Raw genomic sequence first — 23255 nt, 5'->3', positions numbered from 1 at the left:
CCAGCGACGTTGATCCCCTTGAGGACAACAACATTATGTTCATCCCTACTCCTTCTTCTGACATCCCACTTCCCCCTCAGCCCACAATCTTTTCTCACTTTCAAGCTACTCCTGCTGTATGCAGCATTTCCCCCTTCCCGCCACCCCCCTCCCCTCACCATACCCCGACTCTTGTGCCTTTATGCTCTCAGATAATCAGCAAGCACCTGAGCAGCCAGTCCCTGAGGGCACGGTAGAGAGCGAGGTGGGAGAAGAGGAGGAGGAAGAAGACACCGTGTCACTGCATGTCTCACCCGCAGGCACCAGCTCAGATACTGGCACTACGGCCTAGAAATTCACTATAGCCCCGTTTGGGGCGCCAGCCTCGCCAGGGCGCTAAAAGTAGCGCCCCGGAAGCAGTCGCGACCGCCCGCCGGAAATTCAGTTTGCGCACCCCAGAGGGAAGCGCGGCGCTACTGGAGGCGCCCCGCATCCCTTTTGGGGCGCTGCAGCTGAATATCGCTGTGCAACGTGCCGCAGCGCCACACGCTGCAGCACAGTGTGCTGCGGTACTGCAGGCCTTCCTCCCTTTCTTAAAGGGGATGTGAGACAGGGATTGTTATGACGGGGATGTGAGACAGGGATTGTATGATGGGGATGTGAGACAGGGATTGTATGATGGGGATGTGAGACAGGGATTGTATGATGGGGATGTGAGACAGGGATGGTATGATGGGGATGTGAGACAGGGATTGTATGATGGGGATGTGAGACAGGGATTGTATGATGGGGATGTGAGACAGGGATTGTATGATGGGGATGTGAGACAGGGATGGTATGATGGGGATGTGAGACCGGGATTGCATTATGGGGATGAGACACAGGAATGGTATGATGGGGATGTGAGACAGGGATTGTATGATGGGGATGTGAGACACGGATGGTATGTGTAAAGTCCGCGCCTCAATAATTCACGGACATCGGGAGAACAGTTTAACAGGTACTTTACTGAACAGGAGGGCAACGTCAGACTGAAATACAGAAGCCTGCTAGGGCCTTTTATACAGGGGTGGTCACTGCCGGTACTGCAGTCTAAAACCAGTTCTTCCCTTAAAGGTACATACACAACAATTCCTCCCCTTTTAGATAAACAGTACATAACATTCATTTAACAACTAAATAATAACTGATTACAACTTTCTGGATATTATATACATCAACTGAAATAATCATTTATAAGTTCAGTCTTTGAGGAGGCTTCCTGATCCTGACTGGATAGCGCCTTTCTCGAGTATCCTGTTCTTGCGGCGAAACTGATTCAGGTTCATGGTCACTGGTTGGTTCGTCAGCTTCCAATACCACTGCTTCTGAGGTAGACGCAATCTGTACTTCAGGTTGATTACCAGGTGCACCTTCTCGTGGCACGGGTTTGGCTTGTTCCTGTGACTCTAGAATCTGGTCAGCATGGCGCCTCACAATGCTCTCTCCAATGTCCACTGTGTACATTAGTGGTCCCTGCTGTGTGCATATCGTTCCTGGCTGCCATTTTTCTGTTCGGTAGTCGCGGGCCAAGACTGGTTGCCCTACCTTGAAGCTTCGGGTTGTCTTCTCATTTATGTGCTGGAATTGCTTATCCTCAACATCTCGTCTTATGTTTGGTTTGAGCAAATCTAGGCGACATCTTAGCCTTCGGTTGAAGAACAGTACGGCTGGAGCTTGGTTGGTTACTGCATGTGTCGCATTCCGGTAAGCAAACAAGAAACTATCCACCTTGTGTTGTAGTGGTATGTCGTCATTATACATTGCCTTTATGGCCTTTTTAAAGGTCTGAACAAACCTCTCAGCCAATCCATTTGTGGCTGGATGATATGGGGCAGATGTGTAATGTTTCACCCCATTATTCTTCAGGAACCTCCGGAAATCCTCAGACACAAACTGTGGCCCATTGTCAGAGCAAATCTGTTCTGGCAACCCATTCCTGGTGAAGATGGTCCTTAGGACTGCAATAGTTTTCTCCGTGGTGGTGGAGGACATTTTAATGACCTCTGGCCATTTCGAATGGGCGTCCACAGCGATTAGAAACATTGAGTCCATAAATGGACCAGCAAAATCAATATGTACCCATTGCCATGGAGATGAGGGCCACTCCCATGGATGTAGTGGGGCCTGTGGTGGAGCGTTTTGGACCTTCTGGCATCCTGTGCATCTCTTGGTCATATCCTCGATTTCTTTATCGATCCCCGGCCACCACACAAATGCCCTGGCTAGGCTCTTCATTTTTACCCCTCCCAGATGACCCTCATGAAGCTCATTGAGCACTCTATCTCTCAACTTGGGTGGAATTAACACTCGGGATCCACACATCAAGGTTCCCCGGCACACTGACAGCTGTTCTCTCCTTGGCGAGAATGCTGGCAACAGTGAGTCGCCATATGCTGGCCATCCCTTCACCGTCAAATCGTAGACCCGAGAGTGTGTCGGGTCATTTCGGGTTTCCTTCTCTATACTCGAGTTTGTAACAGGCAAACATTCGACTATGGTCGCATGGAATATCTCAACAGGGTCCACTGCCGGTGTTTCTTCTACCATAGGCAACGGTAGGCGCGACAGCCCATCAGCGTTTCCATGCTGTTTCGTACCCTTGTACTCTATGTCATACTGATGTGCCCCTAGAAAAAGTGACCATCTTTGCAGCCGTTGCGCCGTCATCACCGGAACGCCCTTCTTTGGGTTAAAAATGGAGACCAGGGGCTGATGATCAGTCAGTAGGGTGAATTTCTGCCCGTGCAGATAGTGATTGAACTTCTTCACCCCCACACCAGGCTGAGGGCCTCCCTGTCAATCTGGGCGTAGTTACGCTCGGCTGAGGTTAGCGAGCGTGACGCAAAGGCTATTGGCCTCTCTGAACCGTCACGGAATCTGTGTGACAGTACCGCTCCAATGCCGTAGGGTGACGCATCACATGCCAACCGAATCGGTAGTGTTGGGTTGTAGTGGGCCAATACTTCTTTTGAAGTGATTAGGCATTTACATTCCTGAAAGGCACGCTTACACTCATCACTCCATTTCCATGTCACTCCAGTTTGCAGCAGGGCGTTCAGTGGGTGCAGAATTGTAGATAAATTCGGCAAGAACTTATGGTAGTAGTTCACCAACCCGAGGAATGACCTCAGTTGCGGCACATTTTCCGGTGCTGGAGCCTTGACTACAGCCTCAATCTTGTCCGGCGACTTATGTAACCCTTCCTCATCAATCATGTGGCCACAATACGAGATTTGTCTCCTGAAGAACTCGCATTTGGGGCAGTTGGCTCGTAGCCCATATTCCTGCAATCTCGTGAGCACCTGCTCCAGGTTGGCAAGGTGTTCACTGTCATTTTCGCCCGTAACCAGGATGTCGTCCAAATAACACTGGGTCCCCGGGATCCCTTGCAGGACTTGTTCCACTGCCCTCTGCCAAATAGCCGGGGCCGATGCTACCCCGAATACCAGTCGATTGTACTGGTAAAGGCCTTTGTGAGTGTTTATCGTGAGGTATTTTCTAGATGCTTCTTCCACCTCCATTTGTAGATACGCTTGGGCCAGATCAATCTTTGTAAAGCGTTTCCCTCCAGATAGTGAGGCGAAAATATCTTCTATCCGCGGAAGTGGATACTGTACTGTGTGCAGGATTGGGTTCACAGTCACCTTGAAGTCCCCACAGATGCGAACCTTCTTTGGCTCCCCAGGCGTGCTGCTCAGTGCTTTCTTCATTACAGGAACGATGGGTGTGGCCCACTCGCTCCAGTCCACCTTGGACAGCACACCCGAACGCTCCAGACTCTCCAGTTCAGCTTCAACGGCTGGGCGGATCGCGTATGACACCGGTCTGGCCTTGAAAAATTTTGGGTTTGCGTTATCCTCAATCTTTATGGTTGCCTTTACTCCTTTTAGAGTCCCAAGTCCTTGTTGGAACACCTCTTCCGCGTCAGATTGAATTTGTGACAGACGTCCAGGTGCGACGTCATCATCCTTTTTGTCAGTCACAGTTAGCACCAGAATGGAATGCCAATCCAATTGTATTTTTCGGATCCATTCACATCCCAATAATGGTGGTCCTCCATCTCGTAGTATATACATATATAGTTTCTGTGTTTCCTTGCCGTTCTATTTAACTGGCACCCTTATTTTTCCTCTGGGGTAGACCTTTTGCCCCGTGTATGTCTTCAATACAATGGACGTGTCCTTTAAGGGTATGTGTGAGAATAGCCGCTCATAGTCTCGTCGATTCATGACAGTTAGGGCTGATCCTGTGTCCAATTCCATCTTTACTGGGGACCCTGCTATCATGAGGGTGACCCAAATGGTTCGGTGATCTTCCTTTGCGATCACGTTGTGTAACTTTAGACAACTTAGTCTCCTGCTCCCGGAGTCCTTATCACTCTCCTGATCTTCCGAACTACTGTCTGTTAGTTTCTTTACTTTCCTGTACTGTTCCTTAGTAGTTCTTGTCGTGTTGGTTTTCTTTCCCAACCTGCAGACTCTTGCTATATGTCCCATTTTTCCGCATTGCCTGCATGTTTTGTCTTTAAACCAGCAGTCCTTCTGCTCATGGGTTGTTCTGCCGCAGCGACAGCACTTTTCTGCTCCATACGCCATTTCGTTAGCGCGGTATTCTTGTGGTTTCTGTTGTATTTCCGCAGCTCCCCGTGCTGCTGCTTCATAGGATACTGCCACGCTGAAAACCTGTTCTAGCGTCAGGTCCTTTTTTGAAAGTAGTCGTTTCTGGGTTCCTTCACTCTGGAGCCCGCAGACAAACTTATCCCGCAAGGTGTCTGCCAGTCCTGCTCCGAACTGGCAGTGCTTCGATAACTTGCGTAGTTCCGTAAGATAGTCAGCATTGCTCTCATCTTTGTGCTGGTTTCTTTTATGGAACTTGAATCTTTCTGCTATCAGCAGCGGTGTAGGGTTTAGGTGTTCCTGTAAGGTATTAACAATCTCCTCAAAACTTTTCTCCATTGGTTTAGCTGGGGTAATTAAATTCCGCAATAGGACGTACGTACTCGCGCCCATCAAATTCAATAATACCGACGCCCTCTTTCCATCGGCCACCTCATTTGCCTTGCAGTACACTTCAATTCTTTCCACATACGTGGTCCAGTCTTCTACCTTGTTGTCGAAAGCAGTGATACTGCCACTTTCCGGCATCTTGGGTGATTTAAAATGGCGCCTCCCGCGCTTTTCCTGCTTCCCCTTGCTGCCGCGCTGCTCCTAGCATTCTACGGGGTAATGGCGGCGACCCGCGGCTTCGGCGCATCACGCTTTCCTTCCCCCCCCCCTGTTTATTTTCTCTCCGCTGCCCGGTTCTTGAGCACTGACCGCGCCCTGTGCGCTCCACCCTCTCTCTTGTTTTATTTTCCCGGCGACGCTGCACGGCCCGTTTTATAGAGCCGCTCGATCGAGCTTGAGCCCGCCGCAGTCCGGAAGGGTCAGCGCACTACCTGCTACCAGCACGATTTGCTGGAACACCTTAACTGGGGAGCCAAGCACAGCTCCCCACAGTCTCTCCCGCAATTCTCTGAACACCGATGAATTCTTTGGGCGGTTGCCCGCGGTCGACGCCCGTTGCTCAGACTGCGACCTCCAAGAACCCTCCTCTCAGGGCGAGATCCCCGTGAGATGATGCCACACTGCAGGTGAGTTCGAACTTACTCGTCGCCACTGTAAAGTCCGCGCCTCAATAATACAACGGACTTCGGGAGAACAGTTTAACAGGTACTTTACTGAACGGGAGGGCAACGTCAGACTGAAATACAGAAGCCTGCTAGGGCCTTTTATACAGGGGTGGTCACTGCCGGTACTGCAGCCTAAAACCAGTTCTTCCCTTAAAGGTACATACACAACAGTATGATAGGGATGTGAGACAGGGATGATATGATGGGGATGTGAGACAGGGATTGTATGATGGGGATGTGAGACAGGGATGGTATGCTGGGGATGTGAGACAGGGATGGTATGATGTGGATGTGAGACAGGGATTGTATGATGGGGATGTGAGACAGGGATTGTATGATGGGGATGTGAGACAGGGATTGTGTGATGGGGATGTGAGACAGGGATGGTGTGATGGGGATGTGAGACAGGGATTGTATGATGGGGATGTGAGACAGGGATTGTATGATGGGGATGTGAGACAGGGATTGTATGATGGGGATGTGAGACAGGGATTGTATGATGGGGATGTGAGACAGGGATTGTATGATGGGGATGTGAGACAGGGATTGTATGATGGGGATGTGAGACAGGGATTGTATGATGGGGATGTGAGACAGGGATTGTATGATGGGGATGTGAGACAGGGATTGTGTGATGGGGATGTGAGACAGGGATTGTGTGATGGGGATGTGAGACAGGGATTGTATGATGGGGATGTGAGACAGGGATTGTGTGATGGGGATGTGAGACAGGGATTGTATGATGGGGATGTGAGACAGGGATTGTATGATGGGGATGTGAGACAGGGATTGTATGATGGGGATGTGAGACAGGGATTGTATGATGGGGATGTGAGACAGGGATTGTGTGATGGGGATGTGAGACAGGGATTGTGTGATGGGGATGTGTGACAGGGATTGTGTGATGGGGATGTGAGACAGGGATTGTGTGATGGGGATGTGAGACAGGGATTGTATGCTGGGGATGTGAGACAGGGATTGTATGCTGGGGATGTGAGACAGGGATTGTATGATGGGGATGTGAGACAGGGATTGTGTGATGGGGATGTGAGACAGGGATTGTATGATGGGGATGTGTGACAGGGATTGTATGATGGGGATGTGAGACAGGGATTGTATGATGGGGATGTGAGACAGGGATGGTATGATGGGGATGTGAGACAGGGATTGTATGATGGGGATGTGAGACAGGGATTGTATGATGGGGATGTGAGACAGGGATTGTATGATGGGGATGTGAGACAGGGATTGTATGATGGGGATGTGAGACAGGGATTGTGTGATGGGGATGTGAGACAGGGATTGTGTGATGGGGATGTGTGACAGGGATTGTGTGATGGGGATGTGTGACAGGGATTGTATGATGGGGATGTGAGACAGGGATTGTATGATGGGGATGTGAGACAGGGATTGTGTGATGGGGATGTGTGACAGGGATTGTATGATGGGGATGTGAGACAGGGATTGTGTGATGGGGATGTGAGACAGGGATTGTATGATGGGGATGTGAGACAGGGATTGTATGATGGGGATGTGAGACAGGGATTGTATGATGGGGATGTGAGACAGGGATTGTATGATGGGGATGTGAGACAGGGATTGTGTGATGGGGATGTGAGACAGGGATTGTGTGATGGGGATGTGAGACAGGGATTGTATGATGGGGATGTGTGACAGAGATTGTATGATGGGGATGTGAGACAGGGATTGTATGATGGGGATGTGAGATAGGGATTGTATGATGGGGATGTGAGACAGGGATTGTATGATGGGGATGTGAGACAGGGATCGTATGATGGGGATGTGAGACAGGGATCGTATGATGGGGATGTGAGACAGGGATTGTATGATGGGGATGTGAGACAGGGATCGTATGATGGGGATGTGGTGAGCTACAGGGATCTGGGGTTTCATTCATGTGAATCGGAGTCTGATGAGCCGCTCACGGACAGCCCGCCCGGAAGGCCGATTGTCTGGCTTCTTCCGCCCTCCCTCCTGTTCTTCCTCCTCCTCGTCCTCTTCCTCCTCATCTTCCTCCTCCTGTCCCTCGTCCTCCTCCTGAGGTGGTCCTGCAATCTCTGCTGTCAAGGGCTGGGCCCTCATCGTGGCCAAGTTGTGAAGCATGCAGCAGACTACAATGAAATGAGACACCTGCTCCGTCGAGTACTGCAGGACTCTTCCTGAGCGGTCAAGACAGGGGAACTGTTGCTTCAGTAGGCCAATGGTCTGCTCGATGATGCCCTTGGTGGCAGCATGCCTCTCATTATATGAGTGCTGGCCATGAGTGTTGGGGTTGCGGAGGGGAGTCATGAACCAGGTGGAGAGCGGATAGCCCTTGTCTACGAGCAGCCACCCTCGAGCATGACATGGTGGCTGGGAGAGCGCTGGCACACCGGTCTGGCACAGGATGAAGGCATTGTGGCTGCTGCCAGGATAGCAGGACAAAGTCTTGACAAAGGGTTCACCTGAAACGTCGACTCTATTTTCTCTCCACGGCTGTTGCCTGGCCTGCTGAGTTTTTCCAGCATTATCTGTTGTTATTTCGGATTTCCAGCATCTGCAGTATTTTGCGATCGTACTAGTGCATGCTCATCCTGCTTCTCTCTGGTGATCGGGAAGCCAATGTAGTTCCTTCTCCTGGTGTAGAGAGCCTCTGTGAACTCCTGGGTGCTGCAATGGATGGCAAACTGTGACATGTTAGCTATGTCTCCTGTTGCAGACTGGAAGGATCCACTGGTTAAGAAATTGAGGGCCATGGTGACCTTGATTGCCACTGAGAGTGCTATGGTCATCCTGTGGTCTGAGGCTCGAGGTCTGGTTGCAGGAGGTGGCAGAGTTCTGTGTCCACCTCCTTGGTGAAGCGAAGCCTCCTAATAGACTGCTCCTTGCTTAATTGGAGGTAGGAGAAGTAATGTCGGAATACCCTCGGAGAGTAAGGCCTCCTGTTGAGAGACCTCATGCCCCTTCTCCTCCCTGCGCACATGTTCCCGTCTTTCTTGGAGATACTCAGCAGGTCAGGCAGCATCTGTGGAGAGAGAAACAGAGTCAACGTTTCAGGTCGATGACCCTTCGTCAGAACTGGAAAAAGCTGGAGATGGAACAGGTTTTTAAGCAAGTGTAGGGGGAGGGAAAGGGGGGAGGGGAGGAAAGAACAAAAGGGAAGGTCTGTGATAGGATGGAAGGCCGGAGAGATTCAGAGACAAAAGGGATGATGGTGCAAGGGAAAAGGAGATGGTAATGGGACAAGTTAAGAAACAAAAGATGGCTCGAGATGAAGTGTAAATGGCTCTGGCAGAATGAAAGACAGCTGCCATGTGGGAGAAAGAAAAAAATAAATGGAAAAAAAAGAATAGGGGCAGAGGTTATGGTCTGAAATTGTTGAACTCGATGTTGAGTCCAGAAGGCTGTAAAGTGTCTAATCAAAAGATGAGGTGCTGTTCCTCAAGCTTACGTTGAGTTTCATTGGAACAGTGCAAGAGGTCGAGGACGGTGAGGTCTGAGTGGGAGCGGAGCGGAGAATTAAAGTGACAGGCGACCGGAAGCTCGGGGTCCCCCTTATGGACTGAACGGAGGTGTTCCATAAAGCGGTCGCCCAATCTGCGTTTGGTCTCCCCAATGTAGAGGAGACCACATCATGAGCAGCGAATACAGTATACTAAATTGCAAGAAGTACAAGTAAATCGCTGTTTCACCTGGAAGAGGTGTTTGGGGCCTTGGACAGTGGGAAGGGTGGAGGTGAAAGGGCAGGTGTTGGGGGTGATTGAGGAGTGGACTAGGGTGTCGCAGAGGGAGCGGTCCCTACAGAATGTTGAAAGGGGAGGTGAGGGGAAGATGTGTTTGGTGGTGGGATCACGCTGGAGGTGACAGAAATGGCGGAGGATGATCCGTTGAATGTGGAGGCTGGTGGTGTGAAAGGTGAGGACAAGGGGAACCCTATTGTGGTTCCCGGAGGGAGGGGAAGGGGTGAGAGCAGAAGAGTGGGAAATAGAACGGACATGGTCAAGGGCCGTGTCAACCACAGTAGAGGGGAATCCTCGGTTGAGGAAAAAGGAAGACATATCGGAAGCACTGGTATGGGAGGTGGCATCGTCAGAGCAGATGCGGCGGAGACGGAGAAACTGGGAGAATGGAATAGAGTCCTTACAGGAAGTGGGGTGAGAGGAAGTATAGTCCAGGTAGCTGTGGGAGTCAGTGGGGTTTTAGTGAATGTTTGTCAATAGCCTATCCCCAGAGATGGAGACGGAGAAGTCGAGGAAGGGAAGGGAAGAGTCGGATATGGACCATGTGAAGGTGAGAGAAGGGTAGAAATTGGAGGCAAAGTGAATTAAATTTTCTAGTTCAGGGCGAGAGCAGGAAACGGCACCAATACAGTCATCAATGTACCGGAAAAAGAGGTGAGGGAGGGGACCTGAGCTCCCTCCCTGATACCAAATAACCTTGAAATAACTGAAGAAAACTTTTGCAGTTGCATGAAGTAGCACACAGCCACTCAAACTGTCGGGTGCGAGTGATTGGTGATGTAGCGTTGCTGGAGCCGGCTTCCTGCTGCTGCACGCCACCTCAACCTGTCATTGCCTTCTCCAGCCAGTAAGTTCAATGGCTAAAACTAAGTTGGGAGATTGGGTGTCAAGTGAGCGTTGCACACTCACTGACGGCATGATCTCTGTGATTGCGATGTCCCCGGCGATCGAGTTTGGGGGCAGTGCTACCGGCAAGATGGATATGGCGTGCGATGCTGGAACCACCATCAGCTGGCGGTAGAGCTCTGAACGGTGTTTTAGCGCCATCTCGTGGTGTTATCGTGTGGCGCTGAACACGTAATTTCTCCCCCAAGGTTCCAGAAGCCTACGCAGCGAATGAGAAGCAGCCGGCAATTGCTGACCGATATTTCTTTTCTTTTTTTTGGCAGGGTGTGATACCGCTGGGTGGATGCATCGTCGAGGCAAAGGAAGAACCCAACATGCCCTTTGTGATGAAAATTTCGCACGAGGATTTCCACGTAAGTCAGAGCTGCCATCTGGGCAATGAGCAAGGGGGCTATGTGAAGTTGCCTCGAGTGTCCTCTTCGCTTCATAACAGGCCGGGGAAAGTCAAACTAGATCAATGGAATAGGCCAAGGCACAGGGCGCTGGATTCAAAGTTGAAAGGGCAACTTTAGGGCAGGCATAGAGGGCGGTTGAGGGTAGGACAAGGGTCTCCATTGAGAAACAGCCAGCAAGTGTCACAGTAGGGCTGGTGTTCCGAAAGGATGAGATTGAAAGGCTGTCAAAGCTCTCGCCATCCAGAGACTGTGTACAATTATTCCACCATGGCCTCCACCCCTTCTCCTCCCCAATATTAGCCAATGCCGTACCGTGTCTCTAAATATAATCTGGCCTATCGATCAGACACCACTAAATGTCCATCTTAAAATCAATTTGAGGTTTATTTATGACGGCCTCCAAGTAAACCAACAGAGCAGCAACATTGGTCGTAGCAGCGAGAGGACAAGGCAGTACATTCCGCCCTGAAACCCCCTTACCCTAGACAGGACTCCGCGACAGTTATCTCCATCCTGGGAGCTGTGACAGTCCTGCTTTCTTCCTCCTGTGGAGGACTCGCCCGCACTCCCAGTCTAGGTGCAAACCCTTTCTGATCGCAGGCACGCAACTCCACCACATCTCGCCGGGCGTGTTCCCCTTTTGTTCCTGTACTCTTTGGTTCAAAGGAAGTGTCCAGACAGATGTTTCCCTTCCGGTAGCTCCTATCAATGGGAACCAACACCTCATAGCTGGTCAGTCATTCATTCCCTTGGTTAACTCCTGCTCCTGTCGGCCCAAGTCAACAGACTTGCTTGTGTCTCTCACTATTTCTCTCTTCATTTGGGTGAAAAAGCCATTTGTTCCAGAAGTTTCCCTTCAAATGCAATTGCAATATTGATTTGTTGTTTTAATACGCTATGGTCCTCTCGCCCTGTCTGCAGCCTTTGAGATGATTGACCACTCCATCCTCCTCCAACGCCTCTCCACCATCGTTCAGCTGGGTGGGACTGCACCCGCCTGGTTCCATTCTTATCTATCTAATCGTAGCCAGAGAATCACCTGCAATGGCTTCTCTTCCCGCTCCTGCACAGTTACCTCTGGTGTCCCCCAAGGATTTATCATTGCCCCCCTCTTATTTCTCATCAACATCTCGGCGACATCGAAAACACAGCGTCAGTTTCCGCATGTACGCTGACAACACCCAGCTGTACCTCATCACCAGCTCTCTCAACCCCTCCACGGCCTCTATCTGGATGAGCAGAAATTTCCTCCAACTAAATATTGGGAAAACTGAAGCCATTGTTTTCGGTCCCTGCCACAAACTCTGTTTCCTAGCCATTGACTCCATCCCTCTCCCTGGCAACTGTCTGAGGCTGAACCAGACTTTCCGCAACCTTGATGTCATAATTGACCCCGTGTTGAGCTTCCGACCAAATATCCACGCCATCACTAAGACCGCCTACTTCCACCTCCGTAACATCGCCCGTCTCCGCCCCTGCCTCAGCTCATCTGCTGCTGAAACCCTCATCCATGCCTTTGTTACCTCTACACTTGATTATTCCAACGCACTCCTGGCCGGCCTCCCACGTTCTACCCTCCATGAACTTGAGGTCGTCCAAAACGCTGCTGCCCGTATCCTAACTCGCACCAAGCCCCGTTCACCCATCACCCCCTGTGCTCCTGACCTACTCCAGTTAAGCAATGCCTCAATGCTAAAATTCTCATCCTTGTTTTCAAATCCCTCTATGGCCTCCTCCCTCCCTATCTCTGTAACCTCCTTCAGCCCTACAACCCCCGAGATATCTGCGCTGCTCCAATTCTGGCCTCTTGAGCACCCCCGGTTCTAATCGCTCCACTCGAGTGTATGGTAGCATAGAGGCTTGGACTAATGATCCAGAAACCTGAGTTCACATTCCACCACGACAGCTGGGGAATTTAAATTCAATTAATTAATAAATCTGGAATAAAAAGCTAGTATCAGTAATAGTGACCATGAAACTATCAGATTGTCGTAAAAACCCGTCTGGTTCACTAATGTCATTTAGGGAAGGAAATCTGCCGCCTTTACCCGGTCTGGCCTATATGTGACTCCAGACCCACAGCAATGTGGTTAACTCTTAACTGCCCTCTGAAATGGCCTAGCAAGCCATTCGGTTGTACCAAACTGCTACAAAATCGTGGAACTCCCACCACCACCTTCTCTCAGGACAATTCAGAAATGCCAGAAATGCCCACTTCCCATGAACGAATTAAAAAAAACATTGGTGGCCATGCTTTCAGCTCTGGAATTCCCTCCACCCCTCTACCTCTCTTTCCTCCTTTAAGACGCTCCTTAAAACTTTTCTGTTTCACTCCTCTGTGCTGTTCCTCGGGCAATTAATGCCGTGTGATTGCTTACCATTTTCAGGGCCTCAATTCCAGTCCTTCCTGTCCAGCCCTTTCTTCTGCCTGTTGGAATAATCCTTATCCTGTAAATAACTAATTCGAAAAGCTAGAGACAATAATGTGTTTGACAATTAACATCATTGAATATTGTTTGAAAACATTCCTCTTAAGACTACATACAGAGTAGTACACAGAGTGCTACACCTCGAAACTCACATGTAAAGAACTCCCCAGGAATCGCGAGTGATTGCCTGTTCATCATACGTCTCCTTGAAGGTAGCCAAAGTCTTAACTGAGTTAAAGTTTTGTATCTCTCTTTATAGTATTTTAAAAACAAGCATACATTATCCAATTCTTGCTGAGTTTAACTGTGTTGAGCAGTTTATGACCCTAAGGCCATCGAATAGATTGCTGAACACACACCACAGGAGCCTCATCCTTATCAATATCCTGTTCCATTGTCATCTCTGCAGTCTTTGCCCTTTCCGAAGTATAGCAATTGTCCTGTAGTGTCATTGTGATCTGCCAGCATACAGGCCAAACCAATTTTGATTTACTCATGTGGTTTAGCCATTATTGCAACATTAGCTGTTCTCTGTCTTTGTTCCGTGTTAAAACAATGTAAAATCATATCTATATCCTTTCTGTCATAAATCTCATCATCGAGAAACTACCTATGAAATAACACTGGACGGCCAGCTGGTGGCGCCGTCCAAGGAGTATAAATACACAGGCGTTGGCCCCAGCTTGCCAGGGACATTTTGTAAAGACAAGGAGCTAGTGGATACAACTAGACCTCCATGTTCTGAAACAAGTTGATTAAAGCCTTGCTTTATGCTCAAACCAAGTGCGTAGTGAGTTTTATTACATCACTTACACTCCTGGGATTCCCTCCTCTGCCCCACTGTTTTTGGGGCCCTCCTCCCTCTTCTGTTCAGCCCTTCTCCGCTGAATGACCGAATTCAAAAGCGATGAATTAACTAACGTGTGGCGAAGTAAATGGAGTCACTGCCATCTCATCACAGGATTTCTACCTGACTGAATGGGACCCAGTTACTTCATTTAATGGTGTGTGTGTGGCCAACTCAACGCACTCGAAATACATTCATTAAATCATGCGTAGCACGCCGAACTGAATCCAGCAAATTAATTACATTATGTGTTGGTGAGCCAGTGGAATCTCCAGAATCATAATGAGTGAATTGAATTGGGCGAAATAGTCAAGTAATTATATTATGGATCCATAAATTAATGGAATCCAGTGAATTAATTAACATAAGTGAAGTCAATCAAATATGCCTCAGTGACTAGAATCCAAATTTTTTCTGCCCTGTCCAGCTCACCATGGTTACTGGCTACTTCGGTAAGCTCCCTAAATACTCACTACCTATACGTCCTCCCTTCCCTCTCTACTGCTCATTACACCTCCTTATTCACTACTCAACAACAACTTGTATTTATATAGCGTCTTTAACATAGTAAAACGTCCCAAGGCGCTGCACAGGAGTATTATAAGACAAAAAATTTGACACCGAGCCACATAAGGATAAATTAGGGCCGGTGACCAAAAGCTTGGTCAAAGAGGTAGGTTTTAAGGAGCGTCTTAAAGGAGGAAAGAGAGGTAGTGAGACGGAGAGGTTTAGGGAGGGAATTCCAGAGCTTAGGGCCTAGGCAACAGAAGGCACGGCCACCAATGGTTGAGCAGTTATAATCAGGGATGCTCAAGAGGGCAGAATTAGAGGAGCGCAGAGACCTCGGGGGGGGGGGGGGGTTGTGGGGCGGAAGGAGATTACAGAGATAGGGAGGGGCGAGGCCATGGAAGGATTTGAAAACAAGAATTTTGAAATCGAGGCGCTGCTTAACTGGGAGCCAATGTAGGTCAGTGAGCACAGGGGTGATGGGCGAATGGGACTTGGTGCGAGTTAGGACACGGCCAGACGAGTTTTGGATATCCTCCAATTTTTTCATCTGCCAACGACACTCTACTGTCCCGAAGCTGCTCCCTGACCCCACAAGACTTGACCAAGCTACAAAAATGGCCACCAGCTTCACAAGAGCTTCACAAAAGCTGACACAACCGCCCTCCAAAGCAGCTTGCCCGAAAAGCAGCCCTGAAGAGAGAACTTGGCCTAAAAATTCGCTGAAGCCCAAAAATGGGCGGTGCCATCGTGGGGCGAGGTTAACCCGTACCCGTAAAAAGAGCGCAGGCAGCATCAAAATAACCGTGCTGCCTGCTGATTTAAACAAGCGCAGTGCAGAACCTACCGTGCAACGCGCTGCTCCAGGCGGTATGCTCAGCAGGAGGCCGAAGGTCGGGTCTAAACCGGTATGATTTGGACAGGTTGGGTGATTGGGCAGAAGCATGGCAGATGCAATATAACGTGGATAAATGCGAGGTAATCCACTTTGGTGTCAAAAACAAGAAGGCAGATTATTATCTGAATGGCAATAGATTGGAAAAAGGGGAAGTGCAACGAGACCTGGGCGTCCTTGTGCACCAGTCGCTGAAGGTAAGCATGCAGGTGCAGCAGGCGGTTAAGAAGGCAAATGGTATGTTGGCCTTCGTAGCGAGAGGGTTTGAGTACAGGAACAAGGATGTCTTGCTGCAGTTATACAGGGCCTTGGTGAGACCACATCTTGAGTATTGTGTGCAGTTTTGGTCGCCTTATCTGAGGAAGGATGTTCTTGCCATGGAAGGAGTTCAGCGAAGATTCACCAGGCTGATACCTGGAATGGTAGTAATGACGTATGAGGAGAGATTGGGTCGATTGGGCTTGTACTCGCTGGAGTTTAGAAGAATGAGAGGGGATCTCATTGAAACTTATAAAATTCTAACAGGACTAGACAGACTAGATGCAGGAAGGATGTTCCCGATGGTTGGGGAGTCCAGAACCAGGGGTCACAGTCTAAGGATAAGGGGTAAGCCATTTAGGACAGAGATGAGGAGGAATTTCTTCACCCAGAGAGTGGTGAACCTGTGGAATTCTCTACCACAGAAGGCAGTAGAGGCCAATTCATTAAATATATTCAAGAAGGAGTTGGATATATTTCTTAAGGCTAAAGGGATTAAGGGATATGGGGAGAAAGCAGGGACAGGGTACTGAATTTGGATGATCAGCCATGATCGCATTGAATGGCGGAGCAGGCTCGAGGGGCCGAATGGCCTACTCCTGCACCTATCTTCTATGTTTCTATGTAAACTATCTGTGTGGTGTTATCAGGAAATCGCGATTGATGAAAGTGAAGTGGAATGTTTCTGGTTATGTTTCTGGTGTTTTGTAGGTTGACGGAGAGGGTGTGCAAGATAAATCAAAGCCGAAAAATACACTAATCTGTCAGATTTTAAAGAATGCAACCCACAGTTTAGCTGAAATCTATGTTTAATTCAACTGCTGACACACTCAAATATTTAGATGGCTAATCTGTCAAGTACAATTATTAATCAAAAATGTCATCACTAACTGATTAAATGACTGCAATTTGGGTGGAATCATTCTAGCAGTTTGAGGCTCCAAATAGTTGAAGTTATGAAAACTCATGCAACATGCGTCGTACAATTCCTGATTACACCATCTCATGCAAAACAATGTCAAAATTATTTGAAACAGTGATCAGTTAAGAATGTAAACCTGTCACAGAGCCTGGGTCCGGAGGGGCTGCACATACTCTGCATTGTTATTGAGGACTGAGAGATCTATAGATCTCTGCCGCTCTCTCCGGGTCTATGTGCTGGCAACGGCTGCACGCGCGGCCCTGCTTTGGCGAGGGCATTAAAAGGAACGGCAATGTCCAAAATCACCCAGCGTTGCACGCCGATTGACGTCACGATCTTGATCATTAAAATATTTGAGGCGCGCGCAGGCAACGGCAGCGCTGACGACCTGCCCAATATGGCGACCACCGCGTTCCACGCCGAAAGTGGGCAGAAGCGAGGTGGCCGCCATTTTTTCTTCAAAACCGGCCTTAATGGTTGGCACTAAAGGTCCCAATTTCTAGGTCCATGTATTTATATAGCGCCTTATCACCTTGCCCCAGAACATCCCAAGAAGCTTTACAACCACTGACGTACTTTTGAAGTGTAGTCACTGTTTTAATGTAGGAAATGCAGCAGCCAATTTGCGCACAGACAGCAAATGAGTAAATGACTTGTAAAAAAAAATAAGCATTTTTGATAATTTATATATTTATATAGCGCCTTTAATGTATTAAAATGCCCCAAGGTACTTCACAGGAGTGATTATCAAGCAAAATTTGACACCAAGCCACATAAGGAGATATTAGGACAGGTGACCAAAAGCTTGGTCAAACAGGTAGGTTTTAAGGAGCGTCTTGAAGGAGGAAAGAGAGGTGGAGAGGCAGAGAGGTTTAGGGAGCGAATTCCAGAGCTTAGGGCCCAGGCCGCCAATAGTGGGGCAATTAATATTGGGGATGCTCAAAAGACAGGAGTTGGAAGAACACAGATATCGCGGAGGGTTGTGGGGCTGGAGGAGATTACAGAGATAGGGAGGGGCGAGGCCATGGAGGGATTTGAAAACAAGGATGAAAATTTAAAAAATCGAGGCGCTGCCGGACCAGGAGCCAATGTAGGTCAGCGAACACAGGGGTGATGGGTGAACGGGACTTAGTGCGAGTTAGGGTACAGGCAGCCGAGTTTTAGATGAGCTGAAATTTATGGAGGGTGGAAGATGGGAGGTCGGCCAGGTGTGCGATGGAATAGGACATAAATAACCATAGTGCAAAATAAAATGATCTGAAATGCACATAAACGTGTTTTGCAGGAGTGGGGTCGGGGCTGATGGACCTGACTGGCCATCTCCAGTCTGGAGTTGGCAATCTATTGTGCTGTTGCTGATTATTAATGTCACTCCACACATTTCTGCCCCTAGATGAGCTTTCTAACCGGGATGGTGCAGGCTCTCTCCTGGTTACTGCTTAGAAACACAGGGGCCCGCAGACAAACTGAAAACTGCTTTCACACTTGGAAAACATAACTGAACACTGCAACCAATGTTCCCTCGAATTATTTTGGCCCGCGCGGCCCCTTTAACGGGCTGCGAGGGCCATTCAAAATTCCATGCATGCGCGGTTTTTCTATTTAAAAACCGGCGCACTGGCTGCGTGGGATATGCCGAGCGCTTAAAGGGAACATTGACTGTAACCCACCCACAAACAGCCAATCACCCCCCACCATACATCACAGTACTGTACTACACACGAATAAACCCTATATAGGGGGATCTCAGTGTAATTTTTTCCCTCACACCCGAGGAAGGATTATACAGGAAACTCTTTGGTATCCGGCACCGACGGGACTGGCGTGGTGCCGGCTTATCAAAAAAGTCCGGATTACAGAGAGGTATAGTTAAAAGGTATGAGAGCTCCGTACACAGCAACAAATCCAGGCTTCCCTGTTGCTTAGCAACATGTGCAGGAACTCCGGCCACAGACCAAGCATCCCTGTTGCTTAGCAACAAGTGCACGAGCCCCAGTTACACAACCACAGATCCAGGAACGGCCACTAATGAAGTAAAACTTACCTGAACCTACTCCTGAATTTTGCCGGTTAACTGAGATTTCCGGTTATTTAGGTGCCGGTAAATCAAGAGTTTCCTGTGTTGTCCTTGGAGGGGATGCAGTGCAGATTCACCAGAATGATACCGGGGCTAAAAGGGTTAAATTACAAGGCCAGGTTACGTAGACTAGGCTTGTATTCCCTTAAATATAGAAAATTAAGGGGTGATCTAATTGAGGTGTTTAAGATGATTGAAGGATTCGCTAGAATAGATAAGAGAGAGACTATTTCCTCTGGTGGGGGAGTCCAGAACAAGGGGGTCTAACCTTAAAATAGAGCTCGGCCGTTCAGGGGTGATGTCAGGAAGCACTTCTTCACACAAAGGGTAGTGGAAAACTCTCCCCCAAAAAGCTGTTGAGGCTGGGGGTCAATTGAAAATTTCAAAACTGGGATTGATAGAACTTTGTTAGTTTAGGGTTACGGAACCAATGTGGGTAGCTGGAGTTAAGATACAGATCAGCCATGATGCAATTGAGTGGCGGAACAGGCTCGAGGGGCTGAATGGCCTCCTCCTGTTCCTAAATTAAGTGAAACATCACCACTCCAAGCCCATTCCTTTATTTTATTTCCAAACCCTGACAATTCCTGAAGTAACAGGAAGGCTTGAAAAACGCCAGTTAATGTAGACACAGCCAGAACATCCTCGATATCGCATAAAACACCAGGTGCAACTAGTGTTGGGGGAAATAAATCTTCACATAAGACAACTCTTCCCCATCCCACCTGGAGCCATATAGTCTCCTGAGAAATCCCCAGGGCCTGATAATCTACATCCCAGGGTACTTAAGGAAGTGGCCCTAGAAATAGTAGATGCATTGCTGGTCATCTTCCAGAACTCGATAGACTCTGGAACAGTACCCATGGATTGGAGGGTAGCTAATGTTACCCCATTATTCAAAAAAGGTGGTAGAGAAAAAGCGGGGAATTATAGACCGGTAAGCCTGACATCGGTAGTGGGGAAAATGCTAGAGTCCATTATAAAAGATGTAATAGCAGAGCACTTGAAAAGCAGTGACAGGATCGGACAAAGTCAACATGGATTTACAAAAGGTAAATCATGCTTGACTAATCTACTGGAATTTTTTGAGGATGTAACTGGTAAAATAGATAAGGGAGAACCAGTGGATGTGGTGTATTTCGACTTTCAGAAGGCTTTCGATAAGGTCCCACATAAGAGATTAGCGTGCAAAATTAAGGCACATGGGATTGGGGGCAAGGTATTGACTTGGCGGACAGAAAGCAAAGAGTTGGAATAAACGGGTCGTTTTCTGAGTGGCAGGCAGTGACTAGTGGGGTACCGCAAGGATCGGTCCTAGGACCCCAGCTGTTCACAATATATATTAATGACCTGGACGAGGGAATTGGATGTAATATCTCCAAATTTGCAGATGACACAAAGCTGGGTGGGAGGGTATGCTGTGAGGAGGATGTCGTGAAACTCCAGTACGATTTGGACAGGTTGGGTGATTGGGCAGAAACATGGCAAATGCACTATAATGTGGATAAATGTGAGGTTATCCACTTTGGTGGCAAAAACAGGAAGGCAGATTATTATTTGAATGGCAATAGATTGGGAGAAGGGGAAGTGCAAAGAGACCTGGGTGTTCTTGTGCACCAGTCGCTGAAGGTAAGCATGCAGGTGCAGCAGGCGGTTAAGAAGGCAAATGGTATGTTGGCCTTCGTAGCACGAGGGTTCGAGTACAGGAACAAGGATGTCTTGCTACAGTTGTACAGGGCCTTGGTGAGACCGCACCTTGAGTATTGTGTGCAGTTTTGGTCGCCTTACCTGAGGAAGGACGTTCTTGCCATGGAGGGAGTGCAGCGAAGATTCACCAGGCTGATACCTGGGATGGCAGGAATGACATATGAGGAGAGATTGTGTCGATTGGGCTTATACTCACTGGAGTTTAGAAGATTGAGAGGGGATCTCATCGAAACCTATAAAATTCTGTCAGGCCTGGACAGACTAGATGCAGGAAGGATGTTTCTGATGGCCGGGGAGTCCAGAACCAGGGGTCATAGTCTAAGGATGAGGGGTAAGCCATTTAGGACTGAAATGAGGAGGAATTTCTTCACCCAGAGAGTGGTGAACCTGTGGAATTCTCTGCCACAGAGGGCGGTGGAGGCCAGTTCATTAAATATATTCAAGAAAGAGTTGGATATATTTCTTAAGGCTAAAGGGATCAAGGGATATGGGGAGAAGGCAGGGACAGGGTACTGAATTTGGATGATCAGCCATGATCTCATTGAATGGCGGAGCAGGCTCGAGGGGTCGAATGGCCTACTCCTGCTCCTATCGTCTATGTTTCTATGTTTCTGGGAGATACAAAGAAACAGCTAAAAACCCAGGAAAATCAGGGAAATTCTGCTCTGACCCACTTAGGCGGTCGAAACTAGTCCAGGAGATCACCTTGGCCCTGATCAGCATTACCAGGTATCCTTTTATACCTTTTGTAAGAGGTGATCTCCTCCCCCAGCCAGAAACCGGTCCAGCTCTCGCTTGAAAGAATTCAGCGAATCAGTGTCCACCGCACGAGCCCGCAGCCTGTTCGAGGTCCACTATTCTCTGGGAAAAGAACCACCTCCTGACATCTAACCTAGATCTGGCCTTACACAACTTAAAATTGTGACCACTGGTCCTCCCTAACCTATTTAATTGGAACACACGGTGAATTCGAACACTATCTATTCCCTTCATCTTATAAACCTCGATCAGATCACGTCTCCGCTCCCCTGAAGTAGAGTCCCAACTTTTTTTAGCCTATCTTGATAACCAAGATACAGTATTAATGTGAACTCTCTGCGTTTTCTTTCCAGGGGAATATTTTATTAGCTGCCGAGACTGAATTTGACCAACAGCACTGGTTGGAGATGCTGCAGGAATCTGGAAAGGTGTAAGTACAGAGAAGGATCATTGGGAGCTGATGAAACATTGCACAGACTGTGAAAACGGGTCAGCAGAATAAATTTAAACAAATGAACTAATTTTCACAAAAAAAAGAAGGCACAGAGGGGCTTTCGGCCAAGATTGCAATTTAATAATCTTTGCTTCTAAAGTTCCTGGCAGTTACCCAGCTCCCTGGAGGGCCACAGTGACCTCATTCAGAGAGCTGATGGATTGTTGCTTCTTGCTGGCAGCGTCAGTATGTCAGTAGCAAGGTGAAAGTAAAGAGAAAACAGAAAGAGCTTGCATTTATATAGCGCCTTTCACAACCTCAGACTCGTCTAAAAGCACTTTGCAGCCAATGAAGTACTATTCGGAGTGCAGTCACTGTTGTAATGTGGGAAACGCAGCAGCCAATTCGCGCACAGCAAGGTCCCACAAACAGCAACATGATAATGACCAGATAATCTGTTCTTAGTGATTGAGGGATAAATATTGGGCAGGACACTGGGGAGAACTCCCCTGCTCCTCTTCAAATATTGCCATGGGATCTTTTACACCCTAAGAGAGCAGACGGGGCCTCGGTTTAACGTCTCATCCAAAAGACGGCACCTCCGACAGTGCAGCACTCCCTCAGCACTGCACTAGGAGTGTCAGCCTAGATTTTGTGCTCAAGTGTCTGGAGTGAGCACAGTATTTGGGGGGGGTGAATCGCTGATCGTGACAGCAAGGAGAAACCATTGCAGAGGGTTTGCTTGAGGAGCTGGGGGTGGGGGGAGGGCACTCCTGCTCCTCCTTTCCCACAAGGAATGTTTTAAAAAGCACTTGCCTTCTGCAGCTGGCTGCTCCCGGCTCTATTTCACTCCCGGGTCTCCCGAGCGATGGGAAACCCGTCCAGCAGCAGTTAAATTTAAATCAGGCTCCCAACCGCACTGTGGGAGCCTGGTTTAAGTATTATAATGAAGTGTCCCGACTCTCCAAGACGGGACACAAGCCTTTCTACACGCTGCCCTAAAAATGGCGGCAGACGTGTACGCAGTGGGTTGGGAGACCTCCTCCCGCCCTTCGTGGGGGGTTAATAGCAAGGCCAATGTGTTTATGATTTTGTCATACAGATGGACCAGAGCTGTTCTTCCCTCTTAGCCTTGACCGCCCCAATATGACACCAGCTATCCTGCGGTCTCTGGAACACAATTGCATCATTTACTACTGGTCTGGTTTCAGTTGTGTGCAGTCAGCCCATGATCGCTCGAAACTGCATTGACTCTGCCTGAACCCATTTCAGCTTCATGATCCTTGAGATGCTTCTCTCATCGGCCTGGGATGGATTTAAATTCAGGTCCCATAAGAACATAGAACATAAGAAATAGGAGCAGGAGTCGGCCATTCGGCCCCTCAAGCCCTCTCCACCATTCAATAAGATCATGGCTGAACTTCGACCTCATCTCCACTTTCCCACCCAATCCCCATATCCCTCAATTCCCCAATTGCCCAAAAATCTATTGATCTCAGTCTTGAATATACTCAGCAATTGAGCCTCCACAGCCCTCTGGGGCAGAGAATTCCAAAGATTCACAACCCTCTGAGTGAAGAAATTCCTCCTCATCTGAGTCTTAAATAGCTGACCCCTTATCCTGAGACTATGGGAGAAAAATTCAGTTGGTTTGCGCCTCCCGTTAGCGCCTTAAGAGGGCGCAATGC

At 48.6% G+C, this 23255-nt stretch overlaps 1 protein-coding gene across 1 annotated transcript in view; it reads left to right on the top strand.

Annotated features, from left to right (window-relative positions):
- LOC147109672 (pleckstrin homology domain-containing family D member 1-like) overlaps positions 1 to 23255 on the top strand; it is a 55369-nt gene that overhangs the window by 28532 nt on the left and 3582 nt on the right. Inside the window, exons 3-4 of the mRNA XM_086003758.1 lie at positions 10602 to 10691; positions 21488 to 21564. Of these exons, the coding sequence (XP_085859884.1) occupies positions 10602 to 10691; positions 21488 to 21564 (167 nt within the window). The remainder of the gene's footprint in view (positions 1 to 10601; positions 10692 to 21487; positions 21565 to 23255) is intronic.

Source organism: Somniosus microcephalus, chromosome 12 (assembly GCF_052327205.1).
Source record: "Somniosus microcephalus isolate GS21.2 chromosome 12, FLI_Smic_1.0, whole genome shotgun sequence".
NCBI classification, from domain to species: Eukaryota; Metazoa; Chordata; class Chondrichthyes; order Squaliformes; family Somniosidae; genus Somniosus; species Somniosus microcephalus.
Note: the sequence above shows the minus strand (reverse complement) of the source record. Positions and strands in the feature narration are given on the sequence as shown.